This window comes from Argopecten irradians, chromosome 8 (assembly GCF_041381155.1).
Source record: "Argopecten irradians isolate NY chromosome 8, Ai_NY, whole genome shotgun sequence".
NCBI lineage: Eukaryota > Metazoa > Mollusca > Bivalvia > Pectinida > Pectinidae > Argopecten > Argopecten irradians.
In genome coordinates, this window is record NC_091141.1 from 5,592,872 (window position 1) to 5,608,579 (window position 15,708).

The window sequence follows — 15,708 nt, forward strand, 5'->3', positions numbered from 1 at the left end:
TCTTTTGTACATTACTTTAACATTTGAATGAAAAGTTTATAAACGGCCATCTCGTTGAAGGATCAATCCAAAAATGTCATATGCACGACTAGGACCCTAGGGGAACCTGCATATGAAATTTGAGAAAAATCACTTCAGCTCTTTCTGAGAAATTGTGGTAACAAGCTTTAATGATAAGAATTGAAGATGGCAGCCTGTCTGCCATCTTTTGACGGATCAGTCTCAAAATGCATTATGCACAATTAAGGGCTTTATGTGGAACCCGCATATGAAATTTGAGACAGGTCCCTTTCTGATAAATAAGGGCTAATAAGAATTGTTAACGGACGGATTGACGGACAATGGACCAGAGACCATAGTCAATCTAAATAGCCCACCACCTGATAATGGAGGGCTAAAAACTATATCCTGAGACATTACCTGGTTTATGTGGCGAAATGGGGCCATCCAGTGAGGGAGGATTATCTGCCAAGACTGGGCCATGTAACGATGGAGGATTATCTGCCAAGACCGGGCCATCCAGTGATGAGGGAAGATTATCTGCCAAGACATCCGTGGGCCATCGGGTGAGGGAGGATTATCTGCCAAGACCGGGCCATCCAGTGATGAGGGAAGATTATCTGCCAAGACCGGCCATCATTGAGGCCATCCGGGTGAGGGAGGATTATCTGCCAAGACCGGGCCATCCAGTGAGGGAGGATTATCTGCCAAGACCGGGCCATCCAGTGAGGGAGGATTATCTGCCAAGACCGGGACATCCAGTGAGGGAGGATTATCTGTCAAGACCGGGCCATCCAGTGAGGGAGGATTGTCTGTCAAGTCCGAGCCATCCAGTGAGGGAGGATTATCTGTCAAGACCGGGCCATCCAGCGAAGGAGGAGTTCCTACAATAAGAGTACTAGCATTTCAAGATATTCATTACCTGCATCTAAATAACAGCTTCTAGTATTGATACATTCTCTTGTTTTGATGTGAGTGTGTCTTAACACAGAAATTTTTATTAAAATTATGATCATATTTCATACATATTGAGGAATGTATCCTGTGGTGTTCTAATTTCAGCCATTACAGATTTCCCTGTTAAGTGTAGTGTTGTTAACTGTTGTGCACATTGAACATTGACGCACAGTTGACAGACCCATTTTAATGTCTCCTTAGGTAAGAGAGGTAGGTTGAGACTATCTCAATCATTCTTTTGTATATTGGAGAAAAATAACCATTCCCATTCTTGAAAAGTGACACCATATAGTCACTACCCTTGTGGAAAGCCTCAGTTTGGAAATTCATTAATTATCCCGTGTTGTGATTTTGATGTCACACCCCTCAAGAGAGAGAAAGATTCTATTAAGATTTTGACAAGAGACACATAGTACCTTCATGAACAATAGTATGAGCACATAGATAGATAGTGTATCGAGCCATTAACTTACTGGTTTTTGAATGGATCTTGGCCTTCATTGGTTTCTTTCTTGCCATGTTACCAATTTCTGCAATAAATATCAATGAAATAAACAAAAAAAAACATGAATTATAAAAGTAATAAAAGTTCTAATTGAATGATAATAGATATTTCTAATTATGAAATTAGCAAGAAGTGCTTTCCACAACAGGTTTTCAGATTCAATTATGCTATTTAATATATATAGTATTTAAATTTGACCCATAGCTGACCCATTTCATACAAGGACGCTATAGACTAAATATAAACCAATTATTTTTATTCCTATATCAGAAGAAGAATTTTTTTAATTGCTAGATATTTCCGTTTTGGATCCTACTACTAACGTTATACATATGTATATTCCCCTATTGCCCCCCCACCATCTCTCTGGTGCCAAGAGCACAGGATCACAGTTTATACAAAAGTTGTTCTTCTTTACCAAATGTTGCTTCATATCAAACTTAAACTAAACCTTGATGCTTGCAACAGGATAATTCACTATATTTCCCCAATTAATCCCAATTCCTCTGGCCCCTAGAAGCCTAGGATTACACTAAATCTATTCACCTTCACCCAAGGATGTGACTACTTCCATCTATATAATTGACAATGGATTTCTACAATCTGCTATATTTCCCCTATTGGGGCCGACCTTCGCACCCATGGGGTAAGAACCACCATTTATGCAAGGTCCCTTTCACCCAAGGATGTTTTCTGACCAAATCTGGTGTAAATCCATCAAGGACTTAATGACAAGTAGTGATTCAACAGGAAATCCCTCTATTTCGATCCCCTATTGGGCCCTTAATGATTAAGGACTTATTGGAAAGTTATTCAATGTCATGCATATGTAGTTTTGAACATTATTTTATCGTGATATGTGTTTACCTAACACTGCTGCAGCTCGCATCTTTTGGGCTTTGGCACCTACTCTGCGCTGATACTTCCCATGCCGTCTGAAATATTTTTCTTCTTGTTGGTAATTTCCGTAACTTTGCTGATGGACCTAATGGTAAGTTGGCATCATGAGGTACATTTTCTTTCAATGCAGTTGCCACTTCCTCCAAGAGGTCATTTGCATTTTGTAAAGTATTATTGTCCTTACAAAGGTACACCAAAGTCTGGATGTGTTTAAGTTTACTGAGGACATTTCTCTGGACTTTCACGGTATCAATGCTGTCTTCCTTTGTTGAAGAGATTGCTTCCTCCGTCACCGGTTGTCTGGTCAATGCACACAACCCAGAATGTGTTTTTACTGAGGAAGTGTCTAAAGTGAGCAGTGGGTTACTTCTATACAATAAAGGAAGATCCAAAAAGTCTGAGTTGGTAAATGTGAACACAGCAAACATGTGCTTACATGGCAGAAAATTCCTCCTAAAATCATCACAACTACAGTCCGGGTATGCAGACTCACTGCCCAAAGACACAGTGTATTTCCTGGAGTCACTTTTAACAGTGTAGAGACCCACGGTATTCAGGCTGATATCACTGCTCTGGAAATCTTCCTCTCCCTTACTGAGCCTCTTCAGCATGTGCTGTACAATATGATGAGGGCGATCATGTAGATAAGAAGGGATGCCCTGGTAGGGTTTGAAGTTGGAGGTTGATCTGAAAATGAAAATCTCAATATAGTGATTTACATTTTTGGAGTACTATTTCCTGTCAAATCAAAGGCTGTTCCATCAAATGCTATTTTTCTCTATGCAGATGTTTTAATTTTATATTTTACATTTTCTTTATATAATGGAAATGACTACTTAGATGTACAAGCAAAGGTTGTCATTATTTTGACATGCATTGGTATGTTACATACAATCAGTGTTCTAGCAAATACAGACCAACTCATTCATTAATATGAATTCGGATAGTACAAAACCCTTATGTAACAATATTCAAGTCTCCTGGACACGTTTTGTATTATCTTAAACCCACAAAACAAAAATTGACAAAACCAGGTTAATTGTAACCATTGATCACTGTTTGTACTCCCATTATGTGTATACAGTGGGTAATCCATATACAGGGGATGAACAGTTTTCAATAAAACGTAAAGTATATCTCTGATCAAAGGCATCATGTTGTTTTATTTTCTGGGTTCGATCCCACTTAGTACAAATCCTGCATTATACAAAAGGATTTCAGGGGTCCCCATGAATTCATAATAACAGGGTTGGACTGTATATGATGGTAATGTGCACCATTTGATTAGTGCACTATATGGTATGCTAAAACACCCAATGTATGTCAAAAATATGACAATCCATACTTAATTGTTGTATCATCTGTCAGGAATAAAAAAACATGTATACTTGCTTTCCAGTAGAAGTTACCAGACATTTTCAAGAACTATCATAACTATTTCATTTCTAATATATGTGCAATGATGAGTAACTAATACATAAATGTACAGTCATGTATTTCCTAAATGAAACAAAAATGCTCATGCAGTTTGTGCTGATCTAAGATATATTACCTAAAGTTCAACATCAAATATGTTTGATACAGGTCTGGCAGGAAATCCTTGAAAATTATCTGCACAAGGTTGCTGAGCGAAGCAGAACTGGACAACTTCAAATAGAAATGCTTCAATGACTTGTTTAGGGTTTCCACACCATTGTTGGTTGTCACAGGTAAATGGAATCCAGGAGCGATACAGGCACGACACCAACTCTATAAATAAATATATTCTAGTTATGGATATAAATGAAATTAATAGTTTAAAAAATTTCTTTTTTGTGCAATTTAATTTTGCATTTTTTTTTTTGAGTGATAAAAATCACAGAAAAGGTCCATAACAAAAAACATCAATTTTCAATTATGGATTTAATTTACACGAAGCTGTCTTATTCAAGAGAAAATTTTAAGCATATCAAGTTGATAGGTACATATAAAGTATGACATCCATTTATATCGTTTACACAAATTCACCCCGCCTCCCTCCAAGTCTCCAAAAACCACAAAGATGATGCATAAAGCATACGAGACAGATATGATATCTATTCATACTTTCATTTATCTATCTCTTTATTTTTGGGAGTTTAACATATTACTTGGCTGACAACCCTTGGCCATGTCATTCTGACTTTCTGAGACGAGGTCATTTACACATACATAGCAATATGACCAAATTTACCCCTTTACCATATGCCCATTCAGTACTTTAGTAAAAAAGTATTACCTCCTTTACAGAAAGCCATTTGCTCTCAACATATCTCCTTAGAGATCCCCGGTAGAAAGACTTCTCTTCCAGACTTTGAATGGCCTCCTGTAGAGTTTCCTCTGAAGGGGCATCAGCAACTGCTCTCAGATGGCGAAGGAATTCCTCCCTGTCTTCACTTGGAACATTATCCTCTGCGACACATTCAATATAAATTTCAAATCAGTAAAAAACATAAAAAAAAGGGACCCATGGTCTTAATAGGCGCTTTTCAAAACAGTTTTTAATTTTTAAAATGGGAATATAAACCTGATTGATAATTTTGTAGAGTGGCAAAAGTTATCAACTTGTACTATTAATACCTTTACATGTGAAAGGTCAAACCCTTAAATATACATGTAGCTCAACAACGTATCATTCAGCCATATTGCACTGTTTGAAGTTGGACTTTTGCTCATTTGCTCCTGAAATTTGAATTAACCTACCACTTCTAGACCACCTCTCCCAAGCTTGCTCTCTGTGGAAGGCACACATCAATATTTTCCCGTCAGGAAATTCTGCAGTCACTGCACCAATTTCTGCCTCATCATAATCCAGCTATATAAAAAAAAAACAGTACATCATGATTAAAAACTTCACGTTATGGTTTACAAACAATGGACACTAATACACCATCAACTCAATTGCTCTTTGGACTAGATGAGCTAAAAATGATCCATTTGAGTACAGGTAATACCAAACCACTTGACCGATGCACATGATATATTGTAACTTAAATTCAATTGTTTTGGGAGATATGATTGGATGGATGGATCCATTGTTTAATGTCCAGTCAAACTTTGATGGATATGGAGATAAATATGTATTTTCACAAAAACCAACCATGAAATACGATGGCTTCCAATATGAAATACGATGGCTTCCAATCTTCATTCCAAGATTTCAGTATGGATAACGCTTCCTGGATGCTGCTCATGGTTTCATCTTCTGTTATGAATTGGCATACTGGTATATAGTCCACATTGGTCCTCACAACAACAAGGAATAATGGTAGGGCATACTTGGTGGTTTTATAGGTTGCGTCAAGCAAACACAAGGTATTACCATACAAGTTTAATAATCGTTGTTGCCATTCTTCCTGGTGGATAAAAAGGAACTTGCTGGTTGAACCATCCTCACAATTCGCTGGCTGGTCTAAAATGTATCTTCCTTGAGGGGTCTTCTTCTTTCATCTTTTTAACCAGTCTTCCAAATTTTCCTGATCACATTGAGAAGAATGCTTAGAGGAAAGAGTTAAACAGATATGGTTTTTTATGTCTTTGTTGGTAGGAAAATATGACCTATCCATTGGGGAAGGTTTGGAATCCTTGTCATCATACTTCTTGTCAACAAAAGTCTTCAGCAATCTTTTGATAATGCCTACATTTGTTATCCCATCACTCACAAACTCTCTGATTTTAGTTTTGACTGTATCATCAACTCTGTTTCCCATTACCGATTCTGGTGAAGGAATGTGATTGTTATGCCCGTCAGCTAAAGGGAGTGATACATAAATCCTTGTATCACCATAGTCAGGATCATTTTGGAGCCGTTTCCTCAAATCATTCATTAGAATACTGCGTCTGCGGTCTTTCATACTCAAGTCAGAGGTGTAGTCCATATACATCTTAACATGTCTGATAGTTATCTTTGCCTGACAATCAACCTTCCTTGTAGGCTGAAGGTGAACCCTTTTCGTCTGAGCATAATCATGCAAGTTGGGAATCTAGAAAATAGAAAGCCAATATAGAGATCACTGAGGTGACGGGCCTCCAATGTAAGATTATATAGAGATGCGCTGAAGTGACGGGCCTCCAATGTCTGAGTATACAGAGATGCGCTGAGGTGACGGGCCTCCAATGTCTGACTATATAGAGATGCGCTGAGGTGACGGGCCTCCAATGTCTGACTATATAGAGATGCGCTGAGGTGACAGGCCTCCAATAACTGAGTATACAGAGATGTGCTGAGGTGACGGGTCTCACTGCAAGATTATATAGAGATGCGCTGAAGTGACGGGCCTCCAATGTCTGACTATATAGAGATGCGCTGAGGTGACGGGCCTCCAATAACTGAGTATACAGAGATGCGCTGAAGTGACGGGCCTCTAATGTAAGTCTTTATAGAGATGCGCTGAGGTGACGGGCCTCCAATGCAAGATTATATAGAGATGCGCTGAAGTGACGGGCCTCCAATGTCTGACTAATATAGAGATGCGCTGAGGTGACGGGCCTCCAATAACTGAGTATACAGAGATGCGCTGAAGTGACGGGCCTCTAATGTAAGTCTTTATAGAGATGCGCTGAGGTGACGGGCCTCCAATAACTGAGTATACAGAGATGCGCTGAAGTGACGGGCCTCCAATGTCTGACTATACAGAGATGCGCTGAGGTGACGGGCCTCCAATAACTGAGTATATGGAGATGCGCTGAGGTGACGGGCCTCCAATGTCTGACTATATAGAGATGCGCTGAGGTGACGGGCCTCCAATGTCTGACTATATAGAGATGCGCTGAGGTGACAGGCCTCCAATAACTGAGTATACAGAGATGCGCTGAGGTGACGGGCCCAATGTGACGGGTCTGATATAGAGATGCGCTGAAGTGACGGGCCTCCAATGTCTGACTATATAGAGATGCGCTGAGGTGACGGGCCTCCAATAACTGAGTATACAGAGATGCGCTGAAGTGACGGGCCTCCAATGTCTGACTATATAGAGATGCGCTGAGGTGACGGGCCTCCAATAACTGAGTATACAGAGATGCGCTGAAGTGACGGGCCTCCAATAACTGAGTATATAGAGATGCGCTGAGGTGACGGGCCTCCAATAACTGAGTATACAGAGATGCGCTGAAGTGACGGGCCTCTAATGTAAGTCTTTATAGAGATGCGCTGAGGTGACGGGCCTCCAATGCAAGATTATACAGAGATGCGCTGAGGTGACGGGCCTCCAATGCAAGTCTATATAGAGATGCGCTGAGGTGACGGGCCTCCAATGTCTGACTATATAGAGATGCGCTGAAGTGACGGGCCTCCAATGTCTGACTATATAGAGATGCGCTGAGGTGACGGGCCTCCAATAACTGAGTATACAGAGATGCGCTGAGGTGACGGGCCTCCAATGTCTGACTATATAGAGATGCGCTGAAGTGACGGGCCTCCAATAACTGAGTATACAGAGATGCGCTGAGGTGACGGGCCTCCAATGTCTGACTATATAGAGATGCGCTGAGGTGACAGGCCTCCAATGTCTGACTATATAGAGATGCGCTGAGGTGACGGGCCTCCAATAACTGAGTATACAGAGATGCGCTGAAGTGACGGGCCTCCAATGCAAGATGAGAGCGCTATTATAGAGATGCGCTGAGGTGACGGGCCTCCAATGTCTGACTATATAGAGATGCGCTGAGGTGACGGGCCTCCAATGTCTGACTATATAGAGATGCGCTGAGGTGACGGGCCTCCAATAACTGAGTATACAGAGATGCGCTGAAGTGACGGGCCTCCAATGTAAGTCTTTATAGAGATGCGCTGAGGTGACGGGCCTCCAATGTCTGAGTATATAGAGATGCGCTGAAGGTGACGGGCCTCCAATGTCTGACTATACAGAGATGTATATGTCTGTCTATATAGAGATGCGCTGAGGTGACGGGCCTCCAATAACTGACTATATAGAGATGCGCTGAAGTGACGGGCCTCCAATAACTGAGTATACAGAGATGCGCTGAGGTGACGGGCCTCCAATGCAAGATCTATATAGAGATGCGCTGAGGTGACGGGCCTCCAATGTCTGACTATATAGAGATGCGCTGAGGTGACGGGCCTCCAATGTCTGACTATATAGAGATGCGCTGAGGTGACGGGCCTCCAATAACTGAGTATACAGAGATGCGCTGAAGTGACGGGCCTCCAATGAAGATATAAGAGATGCGCTGAAGTGACGGGCCTCCAATGTCTGACTATATAGAGATGCGCTGAGGTGACGGGCCTCCAATGTCTGACTATATAGAGATGCGCTGAGGTGACGGGCCTGCAATAACTGAGTATACAGAGATGCGCTGAAGTGACGGGCCTCCAATAACTGAGTATACAGAGATGCGCTGAAGTGACGGGCCTCCAATGTCTGACTATACAGAGATGCGCTGAGGTGACGGGCCTCCAATGTCTGACTATACAGAGATGCGCTGAGGTGACGGGCCTCCAATGTCTGACTATACAGAGATGCGCTGAAGTGACGGGCCTCCAATAACTGAGTATACAGAGATGCGCTGAGGTGACGGGCCTCCAATGTCTAACTATATAGAGATGCGCTGAGGTGACGGGCCTCCAATAACTGAGTATACAGAGATGCGCTGAGGTGACGGGCCTCCAATGTCTGACTATATAGAGATGCGCTGAGGTGACGGGCCTCCAATAACTGAGTATACAGAGATGCGCTGAAGTGACGGGCCTCCAATGTCTGACTATATAGAGATGCGCTGAGGTGACGGGCCTCCAATAACTGAGTATACAGAGATGCGCTGAAGTGACGGGCCTCCAATAACTGACTATATAGAGATGCGCTGAGGTGACGGGCCTGCAATAACTTAGTATACAGAGATGCGCTGAGGTGACGGGCCTCCAATAACTGAGTATACAGAGATGCGCTGAGGTGACGGGCCTCCAATGCAAGATTATATAGAGATGCGCTGAGGTGACGGGCCTGCAATAACTGACTATATAGAGATGCGCTGAGGTGACGGGCCTCCAATAACTGAGTATACAGAGATGCGCTGAAGTGACGGGCCTCTAATGTAAGTCTTTATGGAGATGCGCTGAGGTGACGGGCCTCCAATGTCTGACTATATAGAGATGCGCTGAGGTGACGGGCCTCCAATGTCTGACTATATAGAGATGCGCTGAGGTGACAGGCCTCCAATAACTGAGTATACAGAGATGTGCTGAGGTGACGGGTCTCACTGCAAGATTATATAGAGATGCGCTGAAGTGACGGGCCTCCAATGTCTGACTATATAGAGATGCGCTGAGGTGACGGGCCCCCAAAACTAGTATAAGAGATGCGCTGGTGACGGGCCTCCAATGTCTGACTATATAGAGATGCGCTGAGGTGACGGGCCTCCAATAACTGAGTATATAGAGATGCGCTGAGGTGACGGGCCTCCAATGTCTGATATATAGAGATGCGCTGAGGTGACGGGCCTCCAATACTGAGTATACAGAGATGCGCTGAGGTGACGGGCCTCCAATAACTGAGTATACAGAGATGCGCTGAGGTGACGGGCCTCTTATAGAGATGCGCTGAGGTGACGGGCCTCCAATCTGATATATAGAGATGCGCTGAAGTGACGGGCCTCCAATGTCTGACTATATAGAGATGCGCTGAGGTGACGGGCCTCCAATAACTGAGTATACAGAGATGCGCTGAAGTGACGGGCCTCATAATGTAAGTCTATATAGAGATGCGCTGAGGTGACGGGCCTCCAATAACTGAGTATACAGAGATGCGCTGAAGTGACGGGCCTCCAATGTCTGACTATATAGAGATGCGCTGAGGTGACGGGCCTCCAATAACTGAGTATACAGAGATGCGCTGAAGTGACGGGCCTCCAATTCTGACTATATAGAGATGCGCTGAGGTGACGGGCCTCCAATAACTGAGTATACAGAGATGCGCTGAAGTGACGGGCCTCCAATGTAGACTATATAGAGATGCGCTGAGGTGACGGGCCTCCAATGTCTGACTATATAGAGATGCGCTGAGGTGACGGGCCTCCAATAACTGAGTATACAGAGATGCGCTGAGGTGACGGGCCTCCAATAACTTGATTATATAGAGATGCGCTGAGTGACGGGCCTCCAATGTCTGCTTATATAGAGATGCGCTGAGGTGACGGGCCTCCAATAACTGAGTATACAGAGATGCGCTGAAGTGACGGGCCTCCAATAAGTCTGTATATAGAGATGCGCTGAGGTGACGGGCCTCCAATAACTGAGTATACAGAGATGCGCTGAGGTGACGGGCCTCCAATGTCTGACTATAGAGAGATGCGCTGAGGTGACGGGCCTCCAATGTCTGACTATATAGAGATGCGCTGAGGTGACGGGCCTCCAATAACTGAGTTATACAGAGATGCGCTGAGGTGACGGGCCTCCAATGTAAGTCTTTATAGAGATGCGCTGAGGTGACGGGCCTCCAATAACTGAGTATACAGAGATGCGCTGAAGTGACGGGCCTCCAATGTCTGACTATATAGAGATGCGCTGAGGTGACGGGCCTCCAATAACTGAGTATACAGAGATGCGCTGAAGTGACGGGCCTCCAATGTCTGACTATATAGAGATGCGCTGAGGTGACGGGCCTCCAATAACTGAGTATACAGAGATGCGCTGAGTGACGGGCCTCCAATGTAAGTCTTATATAGAGATGCGCTGAGGTGACGGGCCTCCAATGTCTGACTATATAGAGATGCGCTGAGGTGACGGGCCTCCAATGTCTGACTATATAGAGATGCGCTGAGTGACGGGCCTCCAATACTGATTATAAGAGATGCGCTGAGGTGACGGGCCTCCAATAACTGTCTATATAGAGATGCGCTGAGGTGACGGGCCTCCAATGCAAGATTATATAGAGATGCGCTGAAGTGACGGGCCTCCAATGTCTGACTATATAGAGATGCGCTGAGGTGACGGGCCTCCAATAACTGAGTATACAGAGATGCGCTGAAGTGACGGGCCTCCAATGTAAGTCTATATAGAGATGCGCTGAGGTGACGGGCCTCCAATAACTGAGTATATAGAGATGCGCTGAAGTGACGGGCCTCCAATGTCTGAGTATACAGAGATGCGCTGAGGTGACGGGCCTCCAATGTCTGACTATATAGAGATGCGCTGAAGTGACGGGCCTCCAATGTCTGACTATATAGAGATGCGCTGAGGTGACGGGCCTCCAATAACTGAGTATACAGAGATGCGCTGAGGTGACGGGCCTCCAATAAGTCTGACTATACAGAGATGCGCTGAAGGTGACGGGCCTCCAATGTCTGACTATATAGAGATGCGCTGAGGTGACGGGCCTGCAATAACTTAGTATACAGAGATGCGCTGAAGTGACGGGCCTCCAATAACTGAGTATACAGAGATGCGCTGAAGTGACGGGCCTCTAATGTAAGTCTTTATAGAGATGCGCTGAGGTGACGGGCCTCCAATAACTGAGTATACAGAGATGCGCTGAAGTGACGGGCCTCCAATGTCTGACTATATAGAGATGCGCTGAGGTGACGGGCCTCCAATGTCTGACTATATAGAGATGCGCTGAGGTGACGGGCCTCCAATGTTGACTATATAGAGATGCGCTGAGGTGACGGGCCTCCAATAACTGAGTATATAGAGATGCGCTGAAGTGACGGGGCCTCTAATGTAAGTCTTTATAGAGATGCGCTGAGGTGACGGGCCTCCAATGCTGATTATATAGAGATGCGCTGAAGTGACGGGCCTCCAATGTCTGACTATACAGAGATGCGCTGAGGTGACGGGCCTCCAATAACTTATACAGAGATGCGCTGAGGTGACGGGCCTCCAATGCTGAGTATATAGAGATGCGCTGAGGTGACGGGCCTCCAATACTGAGTATACAGAGATGCGCTGAAGTGACGGGCCTCTAATGTAAGTCTTTATAGAGATGCGCTGAGGTGACGGGCCTCCAATGTCAAGATTATATAGAGATGCGCTGAAGTGACGGGCCTCCAATGTCTGACTATATAGAGATGCGCTGAGGTGACGGGCCTCCAATAACTGAGTATACAGAGATGCGCTGAAGTGACGGGCCTCTAATGTAAGACTTTATAGAGATGCGCTGAGGTGACGGGCCTCCAATAACTTGACTATATAGAGATGCGCTGAGGTGACGGGCCTCCAATGTCTGACTATATAGAGATGCGCTGAGGTGACGGGCCTCCAATAACTGAGTATACAGAGATGCGCTGAAGTGACGGGCCTCCAATGTAAGTCTTTATAGAGATGCGCTGAGGTGACGGGCCTCCAATTGTTTGTGGCCAAATTTGGTTACAATCCATGCAGAACTCTAGGACAAGTAGCGATTTTATAAGCTGAGGTTTACCTCCTATTTCCTGACTATTAGCCCCTCCTGCCCCCGGGAGGTCAGAGCCCTCCAATACAAGTTCTGTTCCCCTTCCCCCAAGGATGTTTGTGGCCAAATTTGGTTTACAATCCATGAGAACTCTAGGACAAGTCCAAGCGATTTATAGAGATTACCTATTTCCCCTATTGGGCCCCGCCCCTCCTGCCCCCAGGGGGTCAGAGAGCCAAAATTTATACGGGGTTCTGTTCCCCTTCCCCCAAGATGATGTTTGTGACGGGGCCAAATTTGGTTACAATCCATGCAGAACTCTAGGACAAAGTGAGCGATTTATAATGATTTACCTCTATTTAGATGCGCTGATGCCCCGCCCCTCCTGCCCCCGGGGGGTCAGAGCCAAAATTTATACAAGTTCTGTTATAGAGATGGCTGAAGTGGCCAAATTTGGGCCTCCATGCAGAACTCTAGGACAAGTAGCGTTTTATAGGATTACGGGCCTCTTATATTTCCCCTATTGGGCCCCGCCCCCCTCCTGCCCCCAGGGGGTCAGAGCCAAAATTTATACAAGTTCTGTTCCCCTTCCCCCAAGGATGTTTGTGGCCAAATTTGGTTACAATCCATGCAGAACTCTAGGACAAGTAGCGATTTATAGGATTTACCTCTATTTCCCCTATTGGGCCCCGCCCCTCCTGCCCCCAGGGGGTCAGAGCCAAAATTTATACAAGTTCTGTTTCCCTTCCCCCAAGGATGTTTGTGGCCAAATTTGGTTACAATCCATGCAGAACTCTAGGACAAGTAGCGATTTATAGGATTTACCTCTATTTCCCCTATTGGGCCCCGCCCCTCCTGCCCCCAGGGGGTCAGAGCCAAAATTTATACAAGTTCTGTTCCCCTTCCCCCAAGGATGTTTGTGGCCAAATTTGGTTACAATCCATGCAGAACTCTAGGACAAGTAGCATTTTATAGGGATTACCTCTATTTCCCCTATTGGGCCCCGCCCCTCCTGCCCCCGGGGGGTCAGAGCCAAAATTTATACAAGTTCTGTTCCCCCCCCCAAGGTGATGTTTGTGGCTAAATTTGGTTACAATCCATGCAGAACTCTAGGACAAGTAGCAATTTATAGGATTACCTCTATTTCCCCTATTGGGCCCCGCCCCTCCTGCCCCCGGGGGGTCAGAGCCAAAATTTATACAAGTTCTGTTTCCCTTCCCCCAAGGATTTTTGTGGCCAAATTTGGTTACAATCCATGCAGAACTCTAGGACAAGTAGCGATTTATAGGATTTACCTCTATTTCCCCTATTGGGCCCCGCCCCTCCTGCCCCCGGGGGGTCAGAGCCAAAATTTATACAAGTTCTGTTCCCCTTCCCCCAAGGATGTTTGTGGCCAAATTTGGTTACAATCCATGCAGAACTCTAGGACAAGTAGCGATTTATAGGATTACCTCTATTTCCCCTATTGGGCCCCGCCCCTCCTGCCCCTGGGGGGTCAGAGCCAAAATTTATACAAGTTCTGTTCCCCTTCCCCCAAGGATGTTTGTGGCCAAATTTGGTTACAATCCATGCAGAACTCTAGGACAAGTAGCGATTTATAGGATTTACCTCTATTTCCCCTATTGGGCCCCGCCCCTCCTGCCCCCGGGGGGTCAGAGCCAAAATTTATACAAGTTCTGTTCCCCTTCCCCCAAGGATGTTTGTGGCCAAATTTGGTTACAATCCATGCAGAACTCTAGGACAAGTAGCGATTTATAAGATTACCTCTATTTCCCCTATTAGGCCCCGCCCCTCCTGCCCCCGGGAGGTCAGAGCCAAAATTTATACAAGTTCTGTTCCCCTTCCCCCAAGGATGTTTGTGGCCAAATTTGGTTACAATCCATGCAGAACTCTAGGACAAGTAGCGATTTATAAGATTTACCTCTATTTCCCCTATTGGGCCCCGCCCCTCCTGCCCCCAGGGGGTCAGAGCCAAAATTTATACAAGTTCTGTTTCCCTTCCCCCAAGGATGTTTGTGGCCAAATTTGGTTACAATCCATGCAGAACTCTAGGACAAGTAGCGTTTTATAGGATTTACCTCTATTTCCCCTATTGGGCCCCGCCCCTCCTGCCCCCGGGGGGTCAGAGCCAAAATTTATACAAGTTCTGTTCCCCTTCCCCCAAGGATGTTTGTGGCCAAATTTGGTTACAATCCATGCAGAACTCTAGGACAAGTAGCGATTTATAAGATTACCTCTATTTCCCCTATTGGGCCCCGCCCCTCCTGCCCCCGGGGGGTCAGAGCCAAAATTTATACAAGTTCTGTTCCCCTTCCCCCAAGGATGTTTGTGGCCAAATTTGGTTACAATCCATGCAGAACTCTAGGACAAGTAGCGATTTATAGGATTTACCTCTATTTCCCCTATTGGGCCCCCCCCTCCTGCCCCCAGGGGGTCAGAGCCAAAATTTATACAAGTTCTGTTCCCCTTCCCCCAAGGATGTTTGTGGCCAAATTTGGTTACAATCCATGCAGAACTCTAGGACAAGTAGCGATTTATAGGATTTACCTCTATTTCCCCTATTGGGCCCCGCCCCTCCTGCCCCCAGGGGGTCAGAGCCAAAATTTATACAAGTTCTGTTCCCCTTCCCCCAAGGATGTTTGTGGCCAAATTTGGTTACAATCCATGCAGAACTCTAGGACAAGTAGCGATTTATAGGATTTACCTTTATTTCCCCTATTGGGCCCCGCCCCTCCTGCCCCCGGGGGTCAGAGCCAAAATTTATACAAGTTCTGTTCCCCTTCCCCCAAGGATGTTTGTGGCCAAATTTGGTTACAATCCATGCAGAACTCTAGGACAAGTAGCGATTTATAGGATTTACCTCTATTTCCCCTATTGGGCCCCGCCCCTCCTGCCCCCGGGGGGTCAGAGCCAAAATTTATACAAGTTCTGTTCCCCTTCCCCCAAGGATGTTTGTGGCCAAATTTGGTTACAATCCATGCAGAA

The 15,708-nt window shown here is 45.1% G+C and overlaps 1 protein-coding gene across 1 annotated transcript; it reads right to left on the minus strand.

Moving 5' to 3' along the window:
* Positions 1-659: 659 nt before the first annotated feature.
* Positions 660-6,264, minus strand: LOC138328919 (uncharacterized). The gene is made up of 7 exons (XM_069275633.1): positions 6,022-6,264; positions 5,084-5,195; positions 4,620-4,792; positions 3,915-4,111; positions 2,330-3,049; positions 1,431-1,487; positions 660-884 (listed from the first exon to the last, which is right to left on the minus strand). Exons 1-6 carry the CDS (start codon positions 6,262-6,264, stop codon positions 1,478-1,480), a joined length of 1,455 nt encoding a protein of 484 aa, XP_069131734.1. The 3' UTR covers positions 660-884; positions 1,431-1,477.
* Positions 6,265-15,708: the final 9,444 nt, after the last annotated feature.